General features: G+C 36.8%; 1 protein-coding gene across 1 annotated transcript; it reads right to left on the reverse strand.

Annotated features, from left to right (window-relative positions):
* Nucleotides 1-2,208: 2,208 nt before the first annotated feature.
* On the reverse strand, nucleotides 2,209-6,600 carry LOC122296513 (NAC domain-containing protein 17-like). The gene is made up of 5 exons (XM_043106281.1): nucleotides 6,053-6,600; nucleotides 4,663-4,940; nucleotides 4,264-4,578; nucleotides 3,106-3,679; nucleotides 2,209-2,746 (listed from the first exon to the last, which is right to left on the reverse strand). Exons 1-5 carry the CDS (start codon nucleotides 6,231-6,233, stop codon nucleotides 2,376-2,378), a joined length of 1,719 nt encoding a protein of 572 aa, XP_042962215.1. The 5' UTR covers nucleotides 6,234-6,600; the 3' UTR covers nucleotides 2,209-2,375.
* Between the last annotated feature and the right edge of the window lie 9,019 nt (nucleotides 6,601-15,619).

Consider the following 15,619-nt stretch of genomic DNA (forward strand, 5'->3'; position numbering starts at 1 on the left):
ACTAAGACCCTCGCACAGAATCCCACACTAGTCCATCAATCTACGGAGGTCGTTTCTGAGTTAGACAACTATTTGTCAGCGGATATGGTCCAAGATGATGATGATCATTGGGATATATTAGGATGGTGGAAGAATGCCTCAAAGAAATATCCCATCATTTCTGAGATTGCCCGCTGTATTTTGGCCATCCCTATTAGCACCGTTGCCTCAGAGTCAGCCTTTAGTACCGGAGGTCGTATATTGGATCCTTTCCGTAGTTCATTGTCTCCTACAACTGTAGAGGCATTGATATGCACACAGAGTTGGACGATAGGAAAGGATATTCATGTTCCGGATATTTTAGATTTTAAGGAGACCGATGAGGGTGGTGATCAGTCTGGATCTGGACCACCTGGTAATTATTTTTTATTTTATTATTTTAATTTTTTTATATTCATTTCCATTTCATCGTTATTAATTTTAATATTAATTTTTGTAGTAACACATGAGACGTCTAGCACCTCTGCAACATAAAAATGTGTTCAAGCCCGGGCCGCCCCAACTGTCACACCTCTTGACTCAAAGACAAGCCACAGCTGACAAGCCTCTTTAGAATGATCAATTTTTAATGATTTGTAAAAATTTTGTATTCAATAATTTGTAATGTTGATACAATGTCCTTTGGACACTTTTATGTTTGTAATTTTGTAATTGTTTAGCCTTTCAATTTTGTAATAGCTTAGTTATTATTATTAGTTTATTACGTATTAGACTCATAACACTTTTTTTTTTCTTTTAAATTTCGGAAATTTTTTTTTTTGTTTTTTACTTATAATTTTATGGGCCCAAAATGGCCCATTGCTGAGATTTCTGGGCCCAAATTGGCCCAGAAATTGCTTCTGGGCCCAAAATGGCCCAGAAATTGCGTCTGGGCCATTTTCGGCCCAGAAATTGCCTCTGGGCCCAAGGCCCAGAAGGGGGGTGCGGGGGGCCGGACGGACTGGCCCCCCACCCCGTACCCCGTCATGCGGGACGGGGTACCCCGCCCCCGCACACCGGATGCGGGGGACGGGGTGGATTTTCCCCATCCGCCCCATGCGGGGGCGGGGGGCGGGGGGGGGGGGCTACCCCGCACCGTATGGTGCGGGTAGCACCCCTAGTTTAGCTATTTGACTCCCCTGCCACTCATTCAAACGGTCGAGGCAAAATGTCAAACGGAGCGGCGTATGCATCATACATGCAGTTCAAACCATGTGTGATATTCACTCCCCACTATAGTGCCTAGCGATCATCCTCTTAACGATTCAGTGCATATCCTATTTGTAATCTTCCCATGTTTCCGTTTCTTCTAACTAAGGATAGTGAAAAAGAGGCAGTGGAATTCTTCTACTGATTGACTAGTAAAATGCAATATAACTCAATTCATTGCAACTTCCAGTCGTAACATTATAGTCTGTTTATCAAATTGTATCAAAATCATTTTAAATGGTTTTCTCTTGTAGGAAATGGATGGAAGTCAAGTCATTAGTAACATATCTTTCTTTCTTTGTTTTTATTTCTTGTGTTATATTATCATTTTTTATAATATGCATGTTAAGAAAATAAATAAATAAATAAAAACTCATCTTTATTTACTTTTAGAAATTATATTTACAGTTATAGAATGTGCAAACGTCGTATAATCTCTTTGAAAAAAATAAGTAAATACATGACTTACATAAAATAATAATAACAATAATAATAATAGTGAACTTCACTCTTTTTTAAAATGATTATACAGCACTTACGTACTCTACAATTATACGTAGCATTACTCATATTTCTAAAACAAATAACTTATACCCCTATTATCACCACATTTTTTCAAACCACACCTTCGTAAAATCCTAGATTTTTTTCAAATAAATTGATAAAAATATATTCATCGTAAAAACAAAACCACGTGGTTAGGAAACTACAATAAAATTACTAGAAATTATAAGTAATAAATAACAAAAACATCAAGTGAAAAGTAACAAAAGAGAAAAGAAAACCGGGTGACCACAAGCATCCGCTGTCCTTCTGGGATGTAGGGTATAAAATAAACAAAAAAAACGGGGGAATAGTTGAGGATTTTAGTAGCTTGGACTGTAAGTTGACAAAAACATGATTGAAGAGTAGATCAATAATTTTGTTAGTTTTGAGATGAAATCCGAAAATAAAAATGTATGATGGTTTGGGAATGAGAAATGACGAAAATTTTAGATATATTTCCTTCCAACATTGGAAGAGAAACTGCACCCTTTACATTAGAAAGTCAGAGATATGAACTCCTCAGCTTATATGTTGAGCATTTCTACTGATTCCGGCAATATTTGGAATAAATACAGCAGAAAACTTCATGTTATTATATATATTCAGGAAAATATACGTGCCCCCAGCACTCTCACAGTACCAATCAGCGCCCACAAGATGGCACTGACCACTCCAATAACTGAAATGTACAACAATCCCTTGCTAGTAGTACCTGTTCTTCTTATAGTTTCAGCACCACTTCCAGCAGAAACATTTGTGTTTTTGAGATTCACTCTAACTCGACTAAAGCTAGACATTCGCTCGAAAGCACGATTTACCAAAGCATTCTCTGCAGCTGATGCGGGAGTAGTAGGTATTGACTCCACAAATGCCCACAGTGCAGAAGAGAACCGACTAGCTGCACCACCATCCTCATAGCCTATTTGATTTTGATTTTCTTGAGTAGGAATGTTTGTAGATTCATATGCAACGCCTAAACAAGACCGAAAATCACAATATTAACAGATGTCTAAATCATAACAGACACATCCCTTAAAACATGCTGAAACTTCAATTTTTTTCCCCAAAGGGAAATAGAAAAAGTTAATCTTGTTCCACTCGTTAGGTTTATGATGGACAACAAAAATACTTGTTTAGAAGAGCCCTTGAAGCTGGCTCGCTATTTCACATCAGTTTCTTGCCATGTGTATGATGGCATCTGAACAAGAGCCCTGCTTGGATGGGCAAATGAAGCCAGCAACTTTGTCCAAATCAAAGACAGTTCCGTAAGAAAAGGAAAGTGATAGCCAAGCAAAAAAGCGCAGGGCACTGAATCCCTTCATGTTTACTTACCAGAGGGTGGTAGAGAAAAGGAACCCAGAGTTGTTTCTGCGTAAGTCTGGTCGTTTCTTCTTTGATCATGTGTCCATGGCTGATTGTCAATCTGAACAGTGCCTTCTAGATTGTATTGAAGCTGAAAATCAGATTGGTTTATTGTGTTATTCTCCATGATATTTATATATGGATCTGCAACTATTTCTTGATTAAATGGCCCCAATTCATGAAGAAGCATGGGCGCATCATAGAACAGGTCAAACTCGCTCAATCCATCAGCCTCCTTAAACATGAAGTTCTCCATAGCTTTGTTGTCAAAGGACTCAAAACAAGGTTGGGGACCACTGAGATCATCAATTTCCAGAAATTCCTCCAGATTATTTATGAGAGGTTCATCTTGTTGAAGAATAGGAGCTGATGTAACCTCCGACGTCTCGTGCAATTGCATTTGAGAAGTAGCTGACTGTGAGTAGCCAAAGCCGGCCGGGATATCATACAGCTGACCACTTGGGTGCAACGCTCTGCTATGTTCAGGAGTTATAACTTCCCTGGAGGATGGATCCACCATAGCACTCTGTTCTTCTTCGCCAACCTATATAATGAAATCCTAAAAATCAGTATGTGTTCCAGTTCCATAGCACATTAGCTCATCAGACAATACAGTGAAATGATAGAATTCACACAAAATTTTACCTAACCCCACAACTGGTTCATTTGAGAAAAGGAGGGGGGGGAGTAAATGCCATTTGCTCGGGACCAGTTGCCACAGAATACAACAAAATGCAAGAAGGAACATAAAAAATTATGATGTTTCTTGCTCAAAAACTCTACTAGGCAGGTTTCTCTAGGAGCTAATAACTAACTTTTTTTGTAAATGGGGGCAATGAATACTACTAGTGTGTAAAAATTCTTGGCACACAATTTGCTGATACCAAGCAGGCTGCACAGATACATTTACTTCTAGACCCTTATTTCTGAAAAACGTCTAGACCCTTATTTCTGAAAAATCAGACGCAGTTCACCTAGTTGTGAAAATATTCCATGTCAGAATACAATGATTGTAACAAGCAGCGATGTCACCTTTGAATAAAAACCCAGAGGAAAAAAAATTATAATGAAGAATACAGCTACAGCAAAGAGAGACGGTCAAAAGAGAGAGGACGGTAGAGCATATACCTGGGCTAGGGTGTGAGCATGATCATTGATTTGTGGCTGGTGGAACTCAGTCACATCTTCAATTTGCTTCATAATCTCCTCAATTTCGTCTAATGTAAGCTGGGCTTGACCATTGACTCTCACATCAGTGACAGAAACAGAATTAAACTCGTTTAGTTGCTTTACCGAGATATCCCTATCAGCAGCAGCAGAGTTGTTAAAATCTGGGCAGTCATCATCAGCCCATTCTTCTTCCTTAAATGGCGCCCCATATTGCTCACCATTTTTAGGACCAGGTCCACTTTTTTTATAAAGCTTGTAGAGTGCATAATACTCCTGAAATATAGAAAGCATCCAATTTCAGTTAACAGCAGTCAAAAGAGTAGAAACTCATCGAGGTTATGTCACTCAAGGTAATACCTGTACATTCTGGCATCTCTTAAGCTCCTCCTCATCAATGGTATACTCATGCATCACCCAGTTGGTGCGCTCCCCATTAGGTGCACGCCCTCCGTAGAAAACTAGGGTCTTCTTCACTCCAACTGTCCGAGAGTTGTATGTAATGTTACGATCCTTTCCTGTTGCTTTCCAATATCCATGTCTGGTTGCCCTATTTGACCTTCCTCCATTTGGGTACTTCCTATCTCTTGGACTGAAAAAGAACCACTGCCTATCTCCTGTTTTCAGTTTACATTGCCCTGCAAATCATGTTCAATCAGAAACCTGAAATTCAAATAACCCAAAGAGACAAAGCTAGAAAGCAGTTAAACCCAACAAAGATAATTTTCGTCTAGAACTTTCAAGTCCACTTTCTAGGATCTCGAAAGAGTAGATTCAAGAATCAACAATTACAGATATAAAAACAAAATACAAAATACCTGTAAACTTCAACACCAATTCCCTTGCATTGACTATCTAGATAACCCAAATCAAGTTATTTTAAAACTGAGCTTAGGTTATTCTCTTTTTTAAAAAAACAATATTATAGTACACCCAAAAAAAGAACCAAAGAGTAACTCGACGTATCTAAACGAATTCTGATAATAATAATAATTAAAAAAAAAAAAAAAAAAAAGGGATGTTGCCACGGTAAGCAAGACTATAGCGCCCCCAAGACAAATTTATCAACAAATCCCTTCTGATACTAATCCTAAGAATAAATTAAATTTTCTACATTTAGCTGCAAAAACAAAAAACAAAAAAAAACAAAAAATGCAGCCCACGTCTTCAAGCCCTAGTTGCAAACCAATCGATACATAGCCAAAACACAGATATAGATCAGCCCGAAACATAGACGTAGAAACAAATCCATGAAAAGTTTTAATTGATTTATTAGGATTAGTATCAGATATAAGCAAACTAAAAAGAAATAATTGCATAACAAATCCACGAAAACAAGGTATAGTCAACTAAACAACTTTCGTGTCAAACCAAAACCAAGAAACCAACGAAACTTCGAAGGAAACCCAACCAAAACCAAGCCTCAAAATTGAGCGCAGATAAATTTTAAACAGCGAACCAGTTTTACAAAAATTATTAACACCAATGCGAAGCTTTGACCTAAACCCCAACTCACCTCCATCGACTCTAACTCATCAACCCCAATCAATCAAACCAAACAAGACCTTGACTCAAATCCAATGATCCACACAGTCCAATCGCACCAAAATCAATCCAAAACGCACACAAAAAATTAAAAATAAAACCCCCAAAAAAAGATCCAATTCTGCAACATACCAAGTCAACGTTTCAAAAAAATCCCAAAAACACCCCAACAAGATTACAGAAAACAGGAAAAAAGAAGCGATACCAGGCAGTTCCTCAGGGTCCCACTTGTAGACATCTATCGCAGCGATAATATCGAGCTTGAGCCTTCTTCCACAGATCTTTCTCTTCAGATAGTACAGGACAAGCTCCTCGTCCGTTGGGTGAAACCGAAACCCCGGAGGCCACACATCGTCCCTCAAACACGACTCCGATTGCATCTTCATCGCTTCCCAGAAGACAAAAACCCTCGCTACTTAAAACAGGTCTCCAAAGCAAAACCTTAAAAAAAAATTATCTTTATCGTTTTCTAACCTTAAAAAAAATGATCTTTATCGTATTTCTGGAAGGAATGAGAATTGGGACCTCGAAAAAGAGAAACAAATTCTACATGATAGGATTTGGGATGAGAGAGAGAGAGAGAGACTGGGAGTGGTGGCTTGGTCAAAGAAGAAAGTGATATGGGAGTTGTGGTGGTGCTCTGGCGGGCGTATTATCATGTGAAGGAGAGTCGGAAGTTTCCTTGTAACGCAAGCCATTCGGGAAAATTCTTTCTTTCCTTCTAGATTGACTTCGGTGGGTTGAGGAGTATTGGTGCTTCGTGCGACTGTGTGTGAGAGTGGTCTGGACTCTGGGTTTTTGGACTATTTTACAGACACACGTCACCTTTTAGGTCCATACTGTAGCTTATGTTGGGGGTAACGAGGTCATCCCAAATAATAAGAGCACTAACAATAATTTATTTATCTTTATTTTTAAAGTTAAATTTGAATAAATTTGTCAAAATTTTATTTACATTAATTTATTTATCTTCATAATTTTAAATAACTATAAACAGTCATTATTCATATTTAAAAATGTCATTTTTCTTCTTTAAATATTATTTTATTATTTTTTCTCTCTCCTCCCAACTCTCTCTTTTCTTTCTTTTTCTCTCTTTTCTTTTTTCTCTTCTCTCTTTATTATTTTATTATTATTTAATAAAAAATACATAATTCAATGTAAAAATTTTTCTTCATATTCAAAATCAATCTTCAAAACATGTAATTTTACATATGAAAATAAAGAAATTATTGCCAATGCTTTAAATAAAGATGAATAGTAATGACAAGAAATAAAAATAAATAATAAAATATTAAATAGTGATATAATGATTTTAGATCATTCTATTATTTTAAGGAAAGTTTGAATAATGAATTTGAGATAAAAGTTAAAAATTGAATAAAATATTATTATTATTTTAAAATTTAAAAAATTTGAATTATTTATAATATTTTGTGTTAAAATTTAAAAAAATTGTAATAATTAAATAAAATGAGTTGAGATGAGTGATAATGATTATAATATTATTTTTTTAATATTATTATTATTTTAAAATTTGAAAAAGTTGAATTATTTATTACATTTTGTGTTGAAAGTTAAAAAAATTGTAACAATTAGATAAAATGAGTTAAGAGTAGTTGATGAACCAAACACAGCCTTAACACAATTTTAAACTCCTTATTTTATAGGAAAAATTTACATTGATGTGTTTGGTTTCAAAGAAAATTTTTATAAAGTCTCTAGTCTAACAGATTAATTCTAATAAAAACTAATTTCAAAGTAAATTAAAAATTGAATGTTGAAGTAAGAGGCTAAGATTTTACTACAGAATAATGATATACTTGCAATCTTTTTTAGAATCTTTTATGATTTTTGAACTTTTATACGTTCATGTTTATATTTACGTTGGATTCATACACATCACAAGTTTAGATGCACGTTTATATGGCTCTGACTGTTAAAACAATGTAATTGCTCTTTTAACTTGGTCTCATTGCATCTTAAGACGAGTTGATCCAAATAGATTCAGCAATAGAAATTAGAATTCTATGTTTTGTGTTTGTCAAAGACTTGCCATGAACTAACTCCCTTTGCTTAGTCTTGAGTTTGTTTGTTTGTTAAATGGTAAAAGTATTGTATATTCTCCTTCATCAGTTGTGTCTATTTGTACAAAGTTTATCAGATTCATATTCTCTACAGATTTCCGTTGGACATTCCTCCATCCAAACAACATCTTCTACTTTAGACAAAGCAACTTTTGCCAACTTATGGGCCACTTTATTCCCCTCTCAGTAAACATGTTGAATTTCCCATCCTTTCTTACAATTAAAACAGCTTCTAACATCATCTAACAGATTCTCATACCACGAGCAGTCCTCCTTGCAGCTCACTGCCATTATCACCACTTTGGCATTCCCTTCGAAAACCATTTTGTTGAAGTTTAATTCAAAACATAATTTCAATGCTCTTCACAATGCCATAATTTCTGCAACCACTAGATGTGAAGCCCCTCATCTGCTCATGCACAAAGCCACTAGCACTTCCCCCTTATAATCTTGGATAATAATGCCAGTTCTTATTCTATTTCCCTTTAAATCTAAGGCTGCATCCCAGTTCAGTTTAACACAATCACCATCTAGTGCCTTCTACCTCACTTGGTTTCTCATGTCCCTATGAGCTTTAGATGATAACATGGATCAACATTGGGCTTGTTGCCTGCACTAACATGCCTGGACTAGCAAATGTCTGCTAAAAAATGAACTTATTTCTGCGCATCCACAAACTTCTTATAACTGCAACTACTTCCAGCTTCTCTATTGATATAGTCTTAGCAAGCCTTTTTCAAATAACACCAAACTCCTCTTCCTTGCAAGACCATTTTTGAATAGATCCTGAGAGTTCAGTCCACACGTCTAAAGGAGCTCCACAACTCCATAATACATGACTCACTATTTTCACCTTCTTTTCACATATGGGGTACAGTTGAGATTTATTAATTATCCTCTGGTGCAGGTTTTTCTTAGTAGGGAGACAATCGTTAATTGCCTTCCAGAGGAAGGTTTTCACAGTACTAGGAACATGCAAAGTCCAAAGCCTCTTCCACTTCTCTTCCCTAATTGAAGCCGTTGAGGACTCACATTTGGATTTTTGTTTCCTAGCCATATCTAGATGATATGCACTTCTTGCTGAAAACACACCATTCTTTGTACAAGCCCAAATTATTCTATCTTAGAGACTAGTTAGATTGATGGGGATATAGCAAACCAATTCAATTTCTGCTTTAGAGAAAATCTCCTAGACTAAAGCTTCCTTCCAACATCTATTATTCTCATCTATAAGCTCTTTCACTTTTGAGTTCTTGTCAAGCAACCTCTCTGATGATTGGATACTTAAGGTTGAGGGCTTAGAGATCCATCCCCCTATATATATTGATCATGTGCCTATTTCCCATCCTTCAAATGAGACATTTCTTTAATAAAGCAAGTGACCCCTACAGACTTCTCCAAATAAATGAGGGTCTAGACCCCAATTTTGACTTGAGGATATTTTACTTCTCATTAAGAACTTTTGCTGTCAAACAGTTAGGGTTGGTGAGAATTCTCCAACATTGCTTTGCTAGCACGGCTTGGTTGAAGCTCTCCAAATTCCTGAACCCCAACCCACCTTTTCTTTGCCACCCCCATCCTATCCCAACTCTTACAATTGATCTTCCCTTCATTTTGCTTATAGCCCCACAAAAAAGTGCCATCATGGCATACATCTCCTTACACAGTCTCACATGGAGTTTAAACACACTCATATGATAGGTGGGTATAGCTTGCACCATTGCTTTTAAGAGGATTTCCTTACCAGTGAATGATAAGAACTAATTCTTCCAGCTACTCAATTTCTACGACACCCTCTCCTTAATACCCTTGAATATATTATATTTTGATCTGCCTATCATAATAGGTAAGCCCATGTTTTTCTCATAATTACTCTCACTGCTTACTCTCACCTCTCTTAGTATCAACTGCTTTTCAGACTTGTTAATATTTGAGTTAAAGAAAATGATAGTTTTGCTTTTGTTTAAACACTACCCTGATGCTGCCTCATATAGGCCTAAGATGTCACTAAGCTTCTTCCATTCCTCCATACTAGCATTCCCAAAAATCACACAATCGTCTGCAAATAATAAGTGAGCGATTCCCAATCCTCCCTTACCCACATTAATCCCCTTGATAGCACCATCAAACTCTGCTTTGTTGATCAGAGTACTAAATTCCTCAGCACACATCAAAAATAGGTAGGGTATAAGAGATCCCTCTACCTTAACCCCTTTGATGGAATAATCCAGTCACTTGGATTCCCATTAATTATTATTATTTTTTTCTAATCAAGCTTGCATATATATTAATGAACTGAAGAGGAAACAGGAGGGTCTTTGCCACTATCTATAGATACAATATTGGAAGGTAAGATAGCTACTGGAATGCAACCAACAATACCATTGGTTGCTGCCCATTGCGCCACAAAATGCGCAAATCGATTTTGAGATCAAGTAATTTTTTTAAAGGACCATCCTTGGTATAGATCTAACAGAGAAACGATATCATCCAGAATTGGAGATATTTGCCAGTGAGAGGATGAGCCTTGGATGGATGATATAACAATGAGAGAGTCTCCTTCGAAAGAGATGTTCGGGAACCGGGAGACATTTGCTCTATTAATAGCAAGTTTGGCTGCAAGTGCTTCAGCTACTACTGGAATTGATGTTCCTACTTTTTCTGCCCATACTTCTAATACTTTTCCTTGTGAGTCTTGGCATATCGCTGAAGCCCATGAGAAGGAGTTCCTAACTGCGGTGTCAAAGGAGATACTTATTACATTGGGTTCAGGCCGCTCCCAAGGTAGGTTGATCTGATGAGTACTCTTCATTTTCTAGGCCTTTAGATTTTCCTGATAGGAGGAATTTAGTAGTTCTGTTGCTTTCTGCAGTGGTATGAATTTTTGATTGTGGACTGCCTCATTTCTCATTCGCCATGTAAAATCCATAATTAGAACCGCAAAAATTTGAAAGGGATGAACATCCTGGGGGTTTAGTCCCAGTTTCTGATTTGGATTGAGAATTAGAGTAATCCATTCCTGAATAGTGTTGGTGACCACTGAGGAAAGATTTAAAGGCCATCTACTTTGTCTCCACAAGATTCTTGAGATTGGGCACTCTATAAAGAGATGGAACAAAGTTTCTTCTTGCTCATTGCATAAAGGACAAAGGAGAGTTGGCATGGATGATAAGAATCTCTTCAGAATGGATGATAAGCTCATTCTGTGGAAAATTGTCTGGGATATATTACCTACTACACTCTGTCATATGCTTTCGACATGTCCATCTTAATAGCCATATAACCAGCTTTGCCTTTTTTCCTTGACTTCATCGAGTGGAGAGTTTCATATGCCACTATTATATTATCTGCAATAATCCTTCCAGGAATAAAGGCACTCTAACTGCTTGATATAATCTCATGCAACACTGTTTTTAACCTATTTGCTAAAGTTTTTGCAATAATCTTATATAAGACATTACATAGGCTAATAGGTCTAAAGTCACTTACTAAAATGGAATTCTTTGTTTTAGGGATCAAGGCTAAATAAGTACGATTGAGAGATACCTCCATACACCCTCATCTCAGAAAGTTAAGCACTACTGTACAAACTTCATCACCCACAATACTTCAATAATTTTGATAGAAACAGACCCCATACCTGTCAGGCCTAGGAGATTTTAAATGGTCAATTTGCTGCACTACATTCTCCCCTTCTTCCCTAGTGAACTCTCTTGACAACTATTCATTCATCTCCATAGTCACTCTAGGTTGGACAATTTGTAGGCACATTGATATCCCCCCAATGGTAGGATTGTTTGAAGTGTACACTTCCATGAAATGCTTCAAAAATGCTTCTACAATTCCTTTAGGATCTAACCTCTCTTGCATATCTGAATCTGTTACACTTCTAATACTATTTTTTCTCTTTCTCTGAGAGGCACATGCATGGAAGAATCTTGTGTTCTTATCTCCTAATTGGTACCAATTGCGTTTGGCCCTCTGCTTCCATTTCATATGCTCATTCTCCATTAGGTTCCCAACCTCCAGCTACAGTTGTTTGATCATCTTAGAGTTATGGGGACCCTCCCTCTCTTGGAGCACTCCGATTTCTTCTATTTTTTCTTTAATTTCATTTGCCATGTTCCTTTTTAGATTTTTTCTCCAACTCAAGAGAGCCCTACTACGCCCATTCAATAATCTTTAGACTCTTCTCATTGGATCTGTGGCCATGTATCTCTTTGACCACTCTTCTGCAATTAAAATTTCACAACCCTCTTCTTTCACCCATCCAGCCTCAAACCTAAATAAGATTTGTTTTCTCCTATTTAGGTTTGAAAACTCCCTCAAAGATAAAGACAATGACCTATGATTAGAGCTTCATTAGTTAATATTTCCACCACAGTCCCTTTGAAGGTTGACATCCATTGTGAGTTTGCCACTGCCCTATCTAATCTCTCTTTAATGAAGATGTTGTCAGAGTGCTTGTTACTCCATGTGAAAAGATCCCCTCTACAACCAAAATCTACCAGATAATTCTCCACCAGTGCTTCTCTGAACTGCTCAATTTGCCTCTCCTCCCTTTGTTTGTCACTTTTCTTTTCATCTTATGTGAGGATCTCATTGAAATCCCCAATGATGCACCAAGAAACTTATTCAGATGGTCTCAAATTGCATAACAATTTCCATGTCTCGTGTCTTCTCCCTATTTCATGATGGCCATAAAAGCCAGTCATCGACCACCTCGTGTTTAGCTGTACCTCATGTACCCACGCACTGATGTGTCTCTGGGAATAATTAAAGATCTCCACCTCCACATCTTTTCTTCATAATAAAGCTAGCCCCCCTTTCCTTCTTATAGGTTCAACCACAAAACACCCTTCAAATCTCAATCTCCTCTTAATTGCCTCCATTCCTTCTATTTTAAGCTTGGTTTCAATTAAGGGTTTTTTTTTTTTTTTTTCTCCACCATCATTTGGAAGTTTTGAACTATCTGAGAGTTTCCAAACTCTCGGCAGTTCCAACTTAATAGACTTATCGGGATCAGTGAGATTGCCTAGCAACCTCCACCATAACAAAAACAATAGCCAATACATCATTCCTTGCTTCCCTCATAAATCTACTTTTTTTCTCACACTTGTCATGCCCCCCTTTACTTCATTGATCAATTGTTTTAGACCCAACCTTAGGTTAGTTGGCACATCTAGATTCGAGCTTTCACAGGCCTTCTTTTCCAATGTCCCCTCCTCTGTATTGATTCTTTTTTTTAGGTTAGGGAAATCCTATTCATAGCATTATTCTCCAATGTCGTATTAATCACCTTATGATGTCGTCTCCCTTCCTTAGTCCCTTTAGTCTCTTCCTTCTGTCCACCATCTTCTATCAAATCTATCACCATCATTAGTTTAGGTAACTTCCTTGCTTTACCACTACATTCTTGAATTTCTTCATTTCCCTTAACCTCTTTGGCATTCACTTCCTCTCTTATACATCCTCCCTCCTAGTTCAATCTAAATTTTTCATCCCATATATGGTTCAATCTAAATTTTTCATCCATATGGGTATGCATCTGCTTTAGAGTTTTTTCTTCATCCACCACCTCTTCTGCCCTCTTCTTTGTCCCCTTTGTCTACTTGTTTTTGTACTAACCTGCCCTCAACCAAAGGCCAAACTAGCCCCCAGATCGTATTACATCTCCTGTACACCTTTGTGATAGATGAAGGATATGTCTGCATCTAAAACACATCTTTGACAATTTCTCGTCAATGGAACCCACATATTCCTACCCTGGAGATGAACTATTCTTCCTTGAGCCACCACCTTCCTCAAATCACATTCTACTCTTACCCTCAAGCAGCTTCCCCATCTCAGACCATCATCGCGAACATCCACATCTACCACTTTTCCAATGGTGCTCCCAATGTGCTCTCCGATACTTTTATTCATGCAAGCTAGTGGTGAATTGTGTATCTGTACCCAAAATTCTTCTTGTTTGAAGCACATCTTGTGAGATTGGGTAATTTCATTGAACATCTTCAACACGAATAGGTAGTTATCAAACAACCACGGCTTACCCTCCATCACACTATTCTTATCCCTTGGATTTGCCAAGGTAATAATGAAGCTATTGGATCTTAACTCATGGAATTCTAATGGCTTCCCTACTCTCCATGTCTTCTCTATGATTCTGCGTACTACTTCATTTCCAATAATTCGGTCTGAGATCACTTTTCCCACGAGGCTCCTCTTTGCCTTCTTTCTAAATTCTTCATCCAAATTGATCTCGATGGGTGTGTTTTCATCCTTGTTTAATTATAATCGATCCCATACCTCCTCCAAATTCTCCATGCCTCCTCATCCCTCTTTGAAAAGGATAGTTCCACTGTCAACCTCCTATTTCTAAACCAGAATTTAGAAATGGTGCGGATTTCACTACTCCTTCACCAATCCTCAGGACATAGCAAAGTGCAGACTCTTTTTTGAGAAAACACTTGGTCTTGAGTTGTTGGAACAACTGTTTAAACGACACGACTGCATGCAGAGAAGTATAAAAGACGGGTATATCACTCTTCTCATGAACAATTCTAATGGAGAAGAAGACAAACCCATGAATACCCTAAGAACCTAGCAACCCACCCAAGAGGTTGACATCATTCATGATCAAAATTAATATAGTTCACAGAGACAATAGGGTACTAGGAGTTCTAAAATTTAAGTTTGGCAACTCTCTTTGATTACCATTTATATTTACAGAGAAAAGTGGTTTTTTTTTTTTTAATATATTGGGGGAAGTCGAACTCATGATTTCCATTTGAATTCCATTAGATGCAAGTGCTAGAGCGGAATTATAAAAGTCTTTAAATACACTAATGATATGATAGGTTAGCAAGATTAATGTTATATATAGTCTTAGGGTGTATAAGGTTGTAAGCTCTGTGCACCTTTTTTTAAAAAAAAAAATAAAAAATAAAGTTTACCATTAAAAAATAAATTTTTTATGTGAGTTTAGATTTACTCACTTTTTTCAAAGGGATTGTGCAAAAATTGTATATTCTAAGATTGAAAATATCATTTCTCATTGTATAATGTATTGTTAAAAAAAGAAAATCAAATACTAAATTATATCTCATTAATTCAAAACACATCACATCTTCAAGATATATATAGAAGCAAAAAAACATATCTAGAAAGCAAGAAACCAACCCACAACAGATAATTCTTCAATGTAAATGTTGGATTCCTCTTTTTACCATAACAAACCCTCCCATAGTCCCATCTCTCAGCTCTTCACTTTCCCTTCATCACCTTCTTGTTCAAGCTCTATTCTGCTCTCTCACAAAGCAGATATGCTGTCATTCTCACTTTGCCATCATATACATGCTGTTTATGGAACTTAATAGTCTTTTCTTGCAAACCATGTTTAGTTATATTACCAGTGCAGAGAGTGTATCATCCACATCGACTCGTAATTAAACCTCTTTTTCGTTTAATAATGAGTGATGATTGTTCTCAATTTTGAAAAACAAGTGTTTTGTAAAATCCCGAAACATAACTTAACTGCAAATGGTACTTCAAATTCTTTCTATTTTCTTTTCTTGGTAAGGAAACATAAAATCAATTTTCAAACCACACTAATATGCTCTTACTATCCGAGGCTACATGTCAATCTTATCCACAAATTAGTCATTCATCTTGCTAAATTTTGA

The sequence above is a fragment of the Carya illinoinensis genome, chromosome 15, assembly GCF_018687715.1.
Source record: "Carya illinoinensis cultivar Pawnee chromosome 15, C.illinoinensisPawnee_v1, whole genome shotgun sequence".
NCBI lineage: Eukaryota > Viridiplantae > Streptophyta > Magnoliopsida > Fagales > Juglandaceae > Carya > Carya illinoinensis.